This window comes from Neoarius graeffei, chromosome 20 (genome assembly GCF_027579695.1).
Source record: "Neoarius graeffei isolate fNeoGra1 chromosome 20, fNeoGra1.pri, whole genome shotgun sequence".
In the NCBI taxonomy this organism is placed as follows: Eukaryota; Metazoa; Chordata; class Actinopteri; order Siluriformes; family Ariidae; genus Neoarius; species Neoarius graeffei.
In genome coordinates, this window is record NC_083588.1 from 35,071,370 (window position 1) to 35,085,183 (window position 13,814).

A 13,814-nucleotide genomic window follows, 5' to 3' on the forward strand; every position below is an offset into this window, starting at 1 on the left:
GATCGGGAAATGACCTCAGGTCGGAATCGAACCCGGGTCCCCGGATTTATGGTATGGCGCCTTATCCACCTGAGCCACGACGCCCCCACGCCACACATTTTCAATGGTGTTTCAGTCAGGGGACTAGCGTGGCCATGTCAAAAGCTTGATCGTATGGTCATTGACTCATTTGTGTGTAGATTCAGATGTATACAAGTTTTGGATCATCGTGCTGCTGGAAGATTCAACCTTACAACCCAGTTGTAAGTTCTTGGCAGATGCATCCAGACCATCATTTAAAAAAATCCTGGTACTTTATGGAGTCCATAATGCCATCTAGCCCACATCACCACAGATTCGGCACCATACTTAACAGTGGTTCTTTTCTCTATAACCAACCTTCTTTATAAACAGTCCAGTAATGCCTAGTGAACTCCAGGCACTTTGGTTTTTTGTTACATGAAAGAAAACACTTCTACCCAGTGCAATGGGAAATCATGGATGACCACTTAAGAGTCCCTAAACAATCTGGTGAACTTGAAAAAGTAAAATATACAGTACCGGTCAAAAGGTTGGACACATCTACTCATTCATAGGTTTTTTTTTCTGTATTTTGACCATTTTCTACATTTTAGAATAATACTGAAGACATCAAAGCTATGAAATAACAGATGGAACATATATATGGAATTATGTGGTAAACAAAAGAAGTGTTAAACTAGATAGAACTTGACGCCAACGGCGTTGATGGGGATGCCTCCTCCCGGTAGACTACACGCCTTAAGTTGTGATTTGGGGATGGACATTTGACCTCACAGTAATCTTGACCTGGTGAAATCACGTGTATCAGCCTTGGAGATACTGTGTTCACAAGGTTTTCGGACAGACATTTGACCTCACATGCCCCTTTTCCACCAAAGCAGTTCCAGGGCTGGTTCGGGGCCAGTGCTTAGTTTGGAACCGAGTTTTCTGTTTCCACTGACAAAGAACTGGCTCTGGGGCCAGAAAAACCAGTCGGAGTTGTTAAGACCGACAACAATAACAAGACCGCAAAAGATCGCCATTTTTAAGCAACGAGAAGCAGCAGCTGTACAAACGCAAAGTCATCCATTATTATTATTATTGTTGTTGTTGCTGCTTCTTCCGTGTTGTTTTTGCTTCGATATTCGCGCCAAGGTTTATGCAAACGTAGCGACGTAACTGACATATACAACGACGTAACTGACGTATACAGCGACGTAATGACGTGGCTTCCCTTAGCACCGCGAGCTATGGAAAAGCAAACTGGTTCTCAGCTGGCTTGCAAGTTGAACGAGTTGTGAACCAGCACCAGCACTGGCCCCGAACCAGCCCTGGAACTGATTTGGTGGAAAAGGGGTAACAGTGACCTTAGACCTTTTGATCTCAAAATCTAATCAGTTCATCTTTGTCCCCAAACGCACAAATGGTGAAAGTTTGGTGAAATTCCTTTCATTCGCCTTGGAGATATCGTGTTCACAAGGTTTCGGGACGGACACACAGACGGACAACCCGAAAACATAATGCCTCCTGCACCTTACGGTGGTGGAGGCATAAAAAACAAAACGTTTCATATTTTAGATTCTTCAAAGTAGCCAGCGTTTACCTTGACGCCTTGCACACTACTGGCATTATCTTAACCAGCTTCATGAGGTCGTCACCTGGAATGCTTTTCAGTTAACAGGTGTGCCTCGTCAAAAGTTAATTAGCGCAATTTCTTGCCTTCTTAATGCGTTTGAGATCAAACAGTAAATAGTAAATAATAAATAGCCCTATTCAACAACTGTAGTAATCCATATTATGTTAAGAACCGCTCAACTAAGTAAAGAGAAACAACAGCCATCATTACTTTAATACATGGTGGCTTTTAATTAATAAAAATAAAGAAAACCATTGAATTAGAAGGTGTGTCTAAATTTTTGACTGGTACTGTAAATGGGAACATGCTTCAGTTATGTCAAGTTAAGCCTAGGTCACAACCGGACGTACGATTTTTTGGCCGTGCGATTTTTGGCGTTTCCCAAATCGCTGCGTTTTTTTTGTTCGTGGAGAAAGACGCACGTTGGCCGTAAGTTTGTCTTGCAACCTGAAAAAAACGTAAGCGCCCGTAGAGTTTGTTTGACACGACAAAGAACCTCTGCGGCCGGTCTGCGGCCAGTCTACGGCTCGAAAATCAGCACGTCACACGCGCGCCCTCTCTGCGTTTCTTGCGTTTTTTGCACGTAGACCGGCCGTAGGAGCACGTACGGCCGGTTGTGACCGAGGCATTAAGCACGCCTGCATTAGGGATGTGATCTGGACTGGGAGCATACCAGTGTATGTGATAGCAACCCATTTGCTTTTACTGGCTTTCATTAAAAACGAGTGCATGTGAACAGAGATTAATAAAAACTTTTCTTGTACATGTTAGATAGTAGTGAATACGTTCATAATTAGTGACAGATTTTCATGGGTCTGAGAGCCTCCTTTTGTGACTCAGCATCCTGCATTACCCTCACACACACACACACACACACACACACACAACTGCATCTGTGTACTTAATCCACATCCTGTTCTGTCTCTGTGGACACATCCGCAGGATTTAAGCATGCATGAACACACACGCACACACACTGTCCTCTATTTGTCACAAGCATACACTTATCTAACCTGTAGTAGTGATGACAGCAGTCAATGTCAGAGAGACATTTTTAGACGTACGGCATGCTCTACATCTCCAACTCCCTCAGTAATGCTGATTTCCTGAGCAGCTCAAAGCATACTGCATCGTACTGCACCTGCTGTTTCATTCCTCGGTAAGCAGAAGCTATGACCAACATTCTCCTGAGTCGACATGAACAAGAAACTAACCTCTCTAACCCCGTGATGCGTCACATTTGCCTAAGTGCATGTGCATGTCTTGTGAGCTGACCGTAGCCCTCAGGGAGGTCCGGCGGTGTGTGCAGGTGAGTTCGGCTCATGTAATTTCTGTGTCGCTGTGACCGTACACGCCGCTCCTGCACTCGCAGCTCGCCTGCCTGAGCACCCGCTGCCCCATTGGGCGTCATGATGGGCGTGTTCTCATCGACCAAACAACTAAGGGGGCGACCAGGACTAGAGTACTCCGACGCCGGCCTGAGAGAGACACAGATAGAGAAAGAGACAGACAGACAGCGAGACAAACTGGTAAGTACAAGCATTCGGTGGCCTGAAATACTGTCAGAATTGTGGTCAGTAAATGTCCGGACTTAAACAAAAAAAGAAAGAAAATATGAAGAGTGTATGGAAATTAAATAATGTTAGAAGAAACAAGCATAAAATCACATATCACAAAATACCACAAACTACATCACCCCACTAAAAAAAAAAACTTCAACCTGGCCCTATATTCAAAGGTTTAAATGTTCAGACTGTGTTGGAGACCAGACATATTTGGTGTATACCAAGGATCACTGAAGGGTCTTTCATCACTGCCATACTTAAACTGCTGCAGTGATCTTAGAAATGATCCAGGCTGGTATGAGTGCGTTTTAAAAACTGGCAATCTGAATCGAAGCTGCCTTCCTCTGCTTTAATCTAGAGTCTCCACTATTGCTAAATAACATCTCATTTTAGCTTTTCTAGAACTGGTTTAACTTTTTGAGTAAAGGCTTAAAGACTAGGCCTGTTTTGCGTCCTGAAAAGTACAACAGGGAAAAATCAAAAAGGCTGCATTGTTTTTTGAAATTGGAAACAGACTGTTGCAGTTTTGCTTGATTCCCTTGAGAATACTGTTGTCTGATGCTTCAGTGAAACCTGGCTCACACGCGATGCATGTAACAAGGTACAGTTTATGTCTGTAAAAGTTATGAGTGTGCAGGATGCTTAATATCTTTACTAGCTGCATCACTCGCTAATACTGAAGGAAGCTAGAAATTAACGTTACAGAATGCAACAGCAGAACATCCGATTAAAACTATAAAGATAGAATACAGGTAGTCGTCGACTTACGACTGCGTTTGGTTACGACTGACCGGTCGTAAACCGATCTGGTCGTAAGTCGGCCCATGTTAAATGAATGTAAGTATGTTGTGATGTGTAATGATATTGTAATCATCTTAAAGTCTTATTTTATCAACATTTTCTTATTTCATTACCTTGGCTCATTATTTGGTTTAAGTCAAATACTACATAAAAAAAAAAAAAGTTAAAGTCCTTCCCACGCCTACAGTACCTGGTATTCCTAGGCAGTCTCCCACTCAAGTACTAACCAAGCCCAACTCTGTATGGTGGCGCATCGGGCGGCGCCGATCTCCGTTTCCGTAGCCCTCGGCCTCTCGCCAATTACATAGCTAGGGTTACAGTGGGGGGCCAGTCCTCTGGTAACCACGAGAGTTTAACTCCCCATGCGCATCTGTATTGCAGCGTGCCTTGCCAGATGGTAGTAGGTACCATTTTTATGATGGTCTTTGGTATGACCCGACCGTGAATAGAACTCCCGATCTCCCGATCAAGAGGCGGACATGCTACCACTAGTCGGTCAAATATTACATACTACAGTACAATTCGTTTAATATGTGCAAAACAAAAATTACGAAATACAGGTGTGAAAACTAGTAAACATTTTAGTTTGAAACACACCAAAATACAAATGTAAAACATAGCAAAATACAAAATTTAGTGACTGCTGGCATCACTGCTGGCTGTGGGTCGTCTACGTCATCATCAGCTGTTTCAGCGCTCGGGCTGTGCGGGAGCATTTGCTCGTTTCATAAACCAGGAGCTGGGGCGGAAACTGTATGACGGAGTGCGCGAGGGAGCGCGAGAGAGACTGCGCATGTGCCTGGAGCTGGGGCGGAAACTGTTGTACGCGGCGAGAGGCGCTGCCGGGAGCTGGGGCGGAAACTGTCGTACGCTCAGCTAGCTCAGCTGGGAACCACTTGCCAGTCATAACCAGACGGTCGTAAAGTCGATCGGTCGTAAGTCGCATAGGCCGTAAGTCGACGACTACCTGTACTGATAACCTGCTTTATCTGATTAGTGTGACAGAAAGAACTACTGAAGTGACAGAGGTGACGGTCAGAGGAGTTTCATATTTACTATTTCTTGCAAAGCGATATCCAGTTATCGAAGACCAAGAGATCCAATACAGTGCAAAAGACTATAACCTAGCACTGGCAAACACTACTGTATATTAACCCTAGTTTTAAGATAATAAAATTATATTACAAGGGGGACAGGATTCTTTCTTATGTCTTTTCTAGCCCTGCATTTCAAAACCAGAAAATTAGCAGGAGTGTTATTTATTATTATTATGTGGTGTCACATTAAACCACTTCACAAACATAGGCCCATATCCAGTCATCACCTGGTTGGTCTCTCCCACTGTGTGCTGCGTGTGATATGGTTCAGGTACTGAATCCGACCAGACGCGGTTCTCCTCTCCTCCCAGCTGTCCCACACACAAACACACACACAGTTAAACATGCAAGTTATTAGGAGCCTGGGACGATGAACAGAGAAAATGCAGCAATGGGCTAAGGCTAGGCAAAAATCCACTCAGCTACAGTAACTTACCCATCAGGTAGATCATTGTCAAATAGACGGCTGCAGTCCACCACAGGCCCACCAGTGCCAATCCTGTCTCTGGATTGAAGACTCACTACACGCATACAGACAGGAAAACCTCATATATAACATTCAAAATATTCATTCTGGCACTTTTACATGAACACAGGCAACATTTTAGCTTTGCATTTTACGTTACAGGCGTATTACACACACCACATGAAAGTCTGGGTGGCCTTGGGAGAGTTCTTTTATGAGGGCTTTTTTTTCCCTTTTTTTTTTAAATAAGAGCTGGGTGGCGGCACGGTGGTGTAGTGGTTAGCGCTGTCGCCTCACAGCAAGAAGGTCCGGGTTCGAGCCCCGTGGCCGGCAAGGGCCTTTCTGTGCGGAGTTTGCATGTTCTCCCCGTGTCCGCGTGGGTTTCCTCCGGGTGCTCCGGTTTCCCCCACAGTCCAAAGACATGCAGGTTAGGTTAACTGGTGACTCTAAATTGACCGTGAGTGTGAATGGTTGTCTCATGGGTGCAAGTATAAAATTTTCAAAAACCTGAAAAGTCTGACAAAGTCAGACGTGCATGGCGCAGCCATGGGGGGGGGGGGTGTTTACAAAGGGGGGTGAGCCCCCCTTAGGGCTCGAAAAAAAATTTAAATTACAAGTCAAAATGGTTGTCTCTCATGCAATCTCATGCAAACATTTATAATATTAATAATTATATGATTTGCATATTCACATCAAATGTTTAATACATTTCATCAATTCATCTGAAATCATATTTCAAGTACAAGGCTCGATATTTCAAAACATCTAGCAACTACTAATTTAAATGTTGAAACAACCATTATTAATATGCTTTTGCTGTGATACCTTTTTTACAATATATACACAGCTTGAGTTAAAATAAGGGGCCACATGTCTTGATGTCCTCAGAAACTCCTGGACTTTAGCAAATAACAAGATTCAGCTTTTTCCATATACAAAAATATCTATATTTTATAATCCATTACTGACTACAAATGAGTTTTCAACCTAACAACCACATTAGAAAAGATGATAAAAAAAAAAGCTAACAAACTTATTTCAAGACCTACCTTACTTTTATTTAATAATTGAAAGGTAAAAAACATGTTTATAAAAGCAGATACTTGTGATGAATAATTTCAATTCTAGAAGAAAGCACATTGCATTTGCACATCACACAACATCAGATGGACAATTTAAATCACCAATAAATGTTTTAAATTCACTTATTACTACATTCCGGGGCTCTTATTTTATTTCTTTTTCTATTTTTTTTTCTTCTTTTCTGTGTGTTTGTGTAGTTTGGTGTTTGAGTGTTTTGTCCGCCGGTTGTGGTGTAGCTCCGGACCTAGTTTTGGGCGTCGGTTCCCTCCAGGCCTTGGTTCGCTGTGGGTGATGCCTGTGCTCCCAGCTATGGACTGCAGTGAGCCTGTTGCTTAATTTACATCGTGGTTGTCCAGCGCTCTGTGCTTTAATGCTTGGCGTGATGTTCCGAGCGATGTTGCTCGGTGGTGTCGCGGCGGCTGTGCAAGCGGTTTGGGACACACCAGCGCTCTGCGTGGCGGTGCTTCTGTGCTCGCTTTGTGGATCCATGGCGTGGTGTTCGAACGATGTTGCTGACGGTGTCACGGCGGCGGTGCTGGAGATGTGGGACTTGTTTCTGTGCGCCTTTTGGTGGGACTGTGGCTGCTACACCACGGGAATTACATCCTGACCCCTACTTGGTGGACTTTTTACTTTTTATTATATTTTTATTTATTTATTTATTTATTTATTTTTTCTTTCCTTGTCTATAATTGTAAAGCGTCCTTGGGTTTTTTGAAAGGCGCTATATAAATTTAACTTATTATTATTATTATAGCACAAAAATCAGAAAAGTGATTAGTCTCATTGGCGTGACTTAAGTCCCTTCTTCCCGCTGGAGCCAGACTTGACAGTCTTTGAACAGCAGTCACAATACGCAACTCCTGTGATGTCCGGTTTTCTCAGCCATATTCCCCATTTGTCACCGTTTTTGTCACACTCGCTTAACCATTTCCATCTCCATTTATTTCTAGACGTCTTTTCTAATTCTTTTGTATTGGAGCCTTCCGATAAAAACTTCATTTTGACATATTTTGATCAGCAACCAGAGGCAAAGCACGTGGATCTGTTGCAAGGGAGGGAAGCGAAATAAGGCTTATTATAAAAGCTGAAGTTTCATTGGACGGCAGTTAACAGTGAGCCAATCAAAAGCACCGTTCTAACTTGTACCAAAAGAAACGGCGACTCATGGGAATAGCGGTGTTGATTTGGTCGAACAACGTGCTACGTGCGTGAAACATGATATCACACATGTATAACACCGTGAAACAACGGGCTAGCCAGGACCGCTCGTCAGTGAGCGGCGTATAAATTGAATGAGGTTTGTGGCGAAGACGAGATGAAAAGATTTGTCTCGTACAGAGACTGTACCGCGGTAGCCCGGTAATATGCTGAGAGTGAGACAGTGAGAGGGCCACCCCTATCCCCCCCCACCCGAAAATCTCAACGGATTTACACGATTTGGAAAAATTACTTTTTCAGAACCGAAAAAACCGGAGCTTCCGGCACATGCCGGAAAACTTGCACCCATGTTGTCTGTGTCTATGTGTCAGCCCTGTGATGACCTGGCGACTTGTCCAGGGTGTACCCCGCCTTTCGCCCGTAGTCAGCTGGGATAGGCTCCAGCTTGCCTGCGACCCTGTAGAACAGGATAAAGCGGCTACAGATAATGAGATGAGATGAGAAATAAGAGCTGGGATTGTAAGCTGAGGGGCATGGATGAGGCCAAACATATCAAAAACACGAGAGTAACACTTACAGTCTACTTTACAGATAGGCTTTACTCCTGTAATTAAAGAGCACTAGCAAAGGCGACATAATGGGGAGGATTTGTAGCACCACAGGCTGCAGAAGAGTGCGTGCGCTGATGAAAGGCTTGCTCATAAAGCTGGCTGCTGAACTCATGACTGCACTTTGGGTCATGCAAACAGTTTATAAGGCAGAGACTGATTTCTCACTTAAGCTAAAGAAACAGAACTTATTGCTGTGTCTGTTACAGTTCAAAATTACTATCAATACTGACATGCTTCCAAAAAAAGTTATCCATATCTTTGGGGGTTAATGGGTATAAATGAGACATGGGCAGAATATTGAGCAGTAGAAAGCTTCAAGAAACATTGTAGCCTTGGGTCTGTTTATTATATATACACACACACACACGCATCAGCATGTGTGTGTGTGTATTTTATATAAGTAGGCATTTGGCTTATTTGGTTTATGCCTTCAGCACTGAGTGTTGCATTACTGATGATGGAGTTACTAATATTTACATGTGCATGTCATAGTGACAGCTTAATTCATTCTGGAGCATGTAAGAGTAAGAACATTAGGTATTGAGATGTACTGAAATATTTGTCAAAAATATAAATAACAGATTGGTCGTATGTAAATCACATTTCCAATCTAAAGGCTAGAAAATTACTTCTCGAGCCATTTTAGTCAACCTACTCAGGATGTTAGGCTACTTAGGTGTGTGCCTCATCGTAAGCGTGCTCGGCGAACTGTCATTACCGAGAGTCTCTGAGGCTCTGAGCTGACTCACAGGAAGACAGGAATGCTGTGCAAAATTGGTCTCTTCTAAGAAGGAGCAAGGAGGAGCGACACTCATACAGTTCACCCATTTTGTTACGGCTAATCAAGCATCGCACGTGGCGTGTGCCACCAGTTTCGTTACATATTTGCAACTCTTTAAAAATCACAAAAAATATAAGAAGTGCACCAGTCATAGGGAGAAAGAGATCAAAGAAACAAACGATACACACCTACTATCTGACCCCTCACTGTGTCACTGTCATTGGGTCCCAGCTTGTTTAGGTCCAATCTCTGATCTGGGAATCACACGAGAGAAGAACAAAAATCATGGTGATTCATTTTGACTGAAGCAGCAACAACATAAATGCAGCTCACCTATTCAACTTTCAGTTGTGGCCTAGCTTTTAGCAGATGCTAGAAAATGAAAAGGAGTGAAGTAAAAAAAATAAAAACTTCAGTCTTATATCACAATAAAAGATGAGTCACCCAGGAGTGTGAGCCTCATTTATACCTGTGTGGTATTTCCCTTGACTCTCTTCCAGTCTGACAGTCTGGAAGCTGTGTGTGTGTGTGTGTGTGTGTGTGCGCGCGCGTGCGTGCGTGCGTGTGTGTGTACACAAAGCTTGCTTTATTCTTTGTAATCCCTAGAAGGAGAGATGCTAGATCTCTCTGTTTCTGTGCTGCAGGAAGGGAAGAGAGGGACAGGAATAACAAGTAGGACATGGACAGGGACACACACACACACACACAGAAGTCAAGATGTATGACTAGACTAAACGGGTGGTTCAAGTTAAGCATATGGCTGCAAACAGAACAATAATCAGCAAGCTTCAACAAAACATCCCAATTAATACAAGCTGAAAGAGAGGGAGACATAAAACACTGTAATATACAGTACATTATAAGTCTAAAAATAAGCAAATAACAAGGAAGCATATAACTGCTGATTTCTGTGAGGAGGTGGTTTGTTTAACATTAATGGAAAAAATTTCTCATCAGGGGCGGCACGGTGGTGTAGTGGTTAGCACTGTCGCCTCACAGCAAGAGGGTCCGGGTTCGAGCCCCGTGGCTGGCGAGGGCCTTTCTGTGCGGAGTTTGCATGTTCTCCCCGTGTCCGCGTGGGTTTCCTCCGGGTGCTCCGGTTTCCCCCACAGTCCAAAGACATGCAGGTTAGGTTAACTGGTGACTCTAAATTGACCGTAGGTGTGAATGTGAGTGTGAATGGTTGTCTGTGTCTATGTGTCAGCCCTGTGATGACCTGGCGACTTGTCCAGGGTGTACCCCGCCTTTCGCCCGTAGTCAGCTGGGATAGGCTCCAGCTTGCCTGCGACCCTGTAGAACAGGATAAGCAAGTACGGGTAATGGACGGATGGATGGATTTCTCATCAGTTAGGTGAAACTATTCCTTGAAGTTGTCTGTCATGGGAAAGTCTTCAGGACAGAGGACCTTTTGCACTTTGTGCTTTATCACCATTATGATAAGGTGCATTTTTTTTGTCTTCGTAACCTTAAGACAGTGGAAAAAGAGGCTAGTGAAATAACAACTCTTTATAGCTGTTATCATGTAAGTGATTTGTTTCATGGACATTAAATGTAATTATGTGGATAAAACATACAGTGGTGCTTGAAAGTTTGTGAACCCTTTAGAATTTTCTATATTTCTGCATAAATATGACCTAAAACATCATCAGATTTTCACACAAGTCCTAAAAGTAGATAAAGAGAACCCAGTTAAACAAATGAGACAAAAATATTATACTTGGTCATTTATTTATTGAGGAAAATGATCCAATATTACATATCTGTGAGTGGCAAAAGTATGTGAACCTCTAGGATTAGCAGTTAATTTGAAGGTAAAATTAGAGTCAGGTGTTTTCAATCAATGGGATGACAATCAGGTGTGAGTGGGCACCCTGTTTTATTTAAAGAACAGGGATCTATCAAAGTCTGATCTTCACAACACATTTGTGGAAGTGTATCATGACATGAACAAAGGAGATTTCTGAGGACCTCAGAAAAAACGTTGTTGATGCTCATCAGGCTGGAAAAGGTTACAAAACCATCTCTAAAGTGTTTGGACTCCACCAATCCACAGTCAGACAGATTGTGTACAAATGGAGGAAATTCAAGACCATTGTTATCCTCCCCAGGAGTGGTCAACCAACAAAGATCACTCCAAGAGCAAGGCGTGTAATAGTCGGTGAGGTCACAAAGGATCCCAGAGTAACTTCTAAGCAACTGAAGGCCTCTCTCACATTGGCTAATGTTAATATTCATGAGTCCACCATCAGGAGAACACTGAACAACAATGGTGTGCATGGCAGGGTTGCAAGGAGAAAGCCACTGCGCTCCAAAAAGCTCCAAAAAGTCCTCTGTTTGCTGCTCGTCTGCAGTTTGCTAAAGATCATTTGAACAAGCCAGAAGGCTATTGGAAAAATGTTTTGTGGACCGATGAGACCAAAATAGAACTTTTTGGTTTAAATGAGAAGCGTTATGTTTGGAGAAAGGAAAACACTGCATTCCAGCATAAGAACCTTATCCCATCTGTGAAACATGGTGGTGGTAGTATCATGGTTTGGGCCTGTTTTGCTGCATTTGGGCCAGGACGGCTTGCCATCATTGATGGAACAATGAATTCTGAATTATACCAGTGAATTCTACAGTAAAGGAAAATGTCAGGGCATCTGTCCATGAACTGAATCTCAAAAGAAGGTGGGTCATGCAGCAAGACAATGACCCTAAGCACACAAGTCGTTCTACCAAAGAATGGTTAAAGAAGAATAAAGTTAATGTTTTGGAATGGCCAAGTCAAAGTCCTGACCTTAATCCAATCGAAATGTTGTGGAAGGACCTGAAGCGAGCAGTTCATGTGAGGAAACCCACCAACATCCCAGAGTTGAAGCTGTTCTGTACAGAGGAATGGGCTAAAATTCCTCCAAGCCGGTGTGCAGGACTGATCAACAGTTACCGCAAATGTTTAGTTGCAGTTATTGCTGCACAAGGGGGTCACACCAGATACTGAAAGCAAAAGTTCACATACTTTTGCCACTCAATATATGTAATATTGGATCATTTTCCTCAATAAATAAATGACCAAGTATAATATTTTTGTCTCATTTGTTTAACTGGGTTCTCTTTATCTACTTTTAGGACTTGTGTGAAAATCTGACGATGTTTTAGGTCATATTTATGCAGAAATATAGAAAATTCTAAAGAGTTCACAAACTTTCAAGCACCACTGTACCACATGTAGCTCCATTCTTTCTCAAGATAGCATGCAAGGAATAAAACATAACTGGGCATGCTGTTACAGGAGAACCAGCTTTACTTGATTGCATCAATGATTATTTTCCTAGAACAGCATGTCCCACTGATTGATTCCTCACTATATATATATATATATATATATATATATATATATATATGTTATCTCTAGCCGCTTTATCCTGTTCTACAGGGTCGCAGGCAAGCTGGAGCCTATCCCAGCTGACTACGGGCGAAAGGCGGGGTACACCCTGGACAAGTCGCCAGGTTATTGCAGGCCTGACACAAAGACAAACAACCATTCACACTCACATTCACACCTACAGTGAATTTAGAGTCACCAGTTAACCTAACCTGCATGTCTTTGGACTGTGGGGGAAACCGGAGCACCCGGAGGAAACCCACGCGGACACGGGGAGAACATGCAAACTCCACACAGAAAGGCCCTCGCCGGCCGCTGGGCTTGAACCCAGGACCTTCTTGCTGTGAGGCGACAGCGCTAACCACTACACCACTGTGCCGCCCATATATATTTTTTTTTTCAAGGAAGAAATAATGAAGCTGTAAGAAAACTCGGAGAGAACAAAGGGATAAACACCCGAGAAAGGTGCAAAGAAGAAAAAAATAGTCGAGGCACTGAGAGAAACAAAGAGAAACAGACAAAAAAAAGCAGACAGACAGCAGGAAATGCAAGGCAGAGAGAGGAATCCCTCCCAGCTGTGGGAGAGGCCCGTGGTTTCCTGTACTTCTTCAGGAAATGAGCTTGAGGGTTTTCTAGGAAACTGGTTGTTTTAAAATTCTCCCCAGACTGAACTGTGTGACTCTGGTACCCTAAACAGCCTGCTCCTGCACACAACAATCAATCCACGGAGCCTTCATGACCACGATCACGGCTGTGATACTGGGCATGGCGCTAGACAACAGAAAACAGCTCTGTGCAGTCTGGATTGCGATGCAAGAAGAATGTGACCTCAAATTTCAAAATCAGGAAGAACAGAAGCGGACCCAGTCACAGACAGTGCCATTTACATCCAGACATTGATAATAGCCTTCTGGGCTCCAACATGCATATTATTCTCAGTAAACATTTTCTGAGAGCTGAGGTCATCTACACACACACACACACAGCTACTAGATCTAGTCCCTTAGAAATTTCACATGGGAGCAACACACACGCACATGCAGACATACTTACATCCTGTGTCTTTGAGGCGGTTGATGGAGTTGGAGAGGAGTCGTACACAGCCAAGAAAGCCAGCGCCCTGCTTTTTGTGGATTTTCTTATGATTCCACACGCTAATAGTGATGGAGTCCAACTTCCCAATGTATCTGTACAGACACACAACATGGCACTAAATCAAACACGCTTAGCAATTTACACTCTCAGCACC

General features: G+C 43.2%; 1 protein-coding gene across 1 annotated transcript in view; it reads right to left on the reverse strand.

Moving 5' to 3' along the window:
- The window catches only part of smurf2 (SMAD specific E3 ubiquitin protein ligase 2), a 105,449-nt gene that overhangs the window by 29,672 nt on the left and 61,963 nt on the right, over positions 1 to 13,814 (reverse strand). The window contains exons 4-8 of the mRNA XM_060901578.1: positions 13,619 to 13,752; positions 9,390 to 9,455; positions 5,536 to 5,620; positions 5,327 to 5,410; positions 2,912 to 3,114 (exon numbers count right to left, since the gene is read on the reverse strand). Of these exons, the coding sequence (XP_060757561.1) occupies positions 2,912 to 3,114; positions 5,327 to 5,410; positions 5,536 to 5,620; positions 9,390 to 9,455; positions 13,619 to 13,752 (572 nt within the window). The remainder of the gene's footprint in view (positions 1 to 2,911; positions 3,115 to 5,326; positions 5,411 to 5,535; positions 5,621 to 9,389; positions 9,456 to 13,618; positions 13,753 to 13,814) is intronic.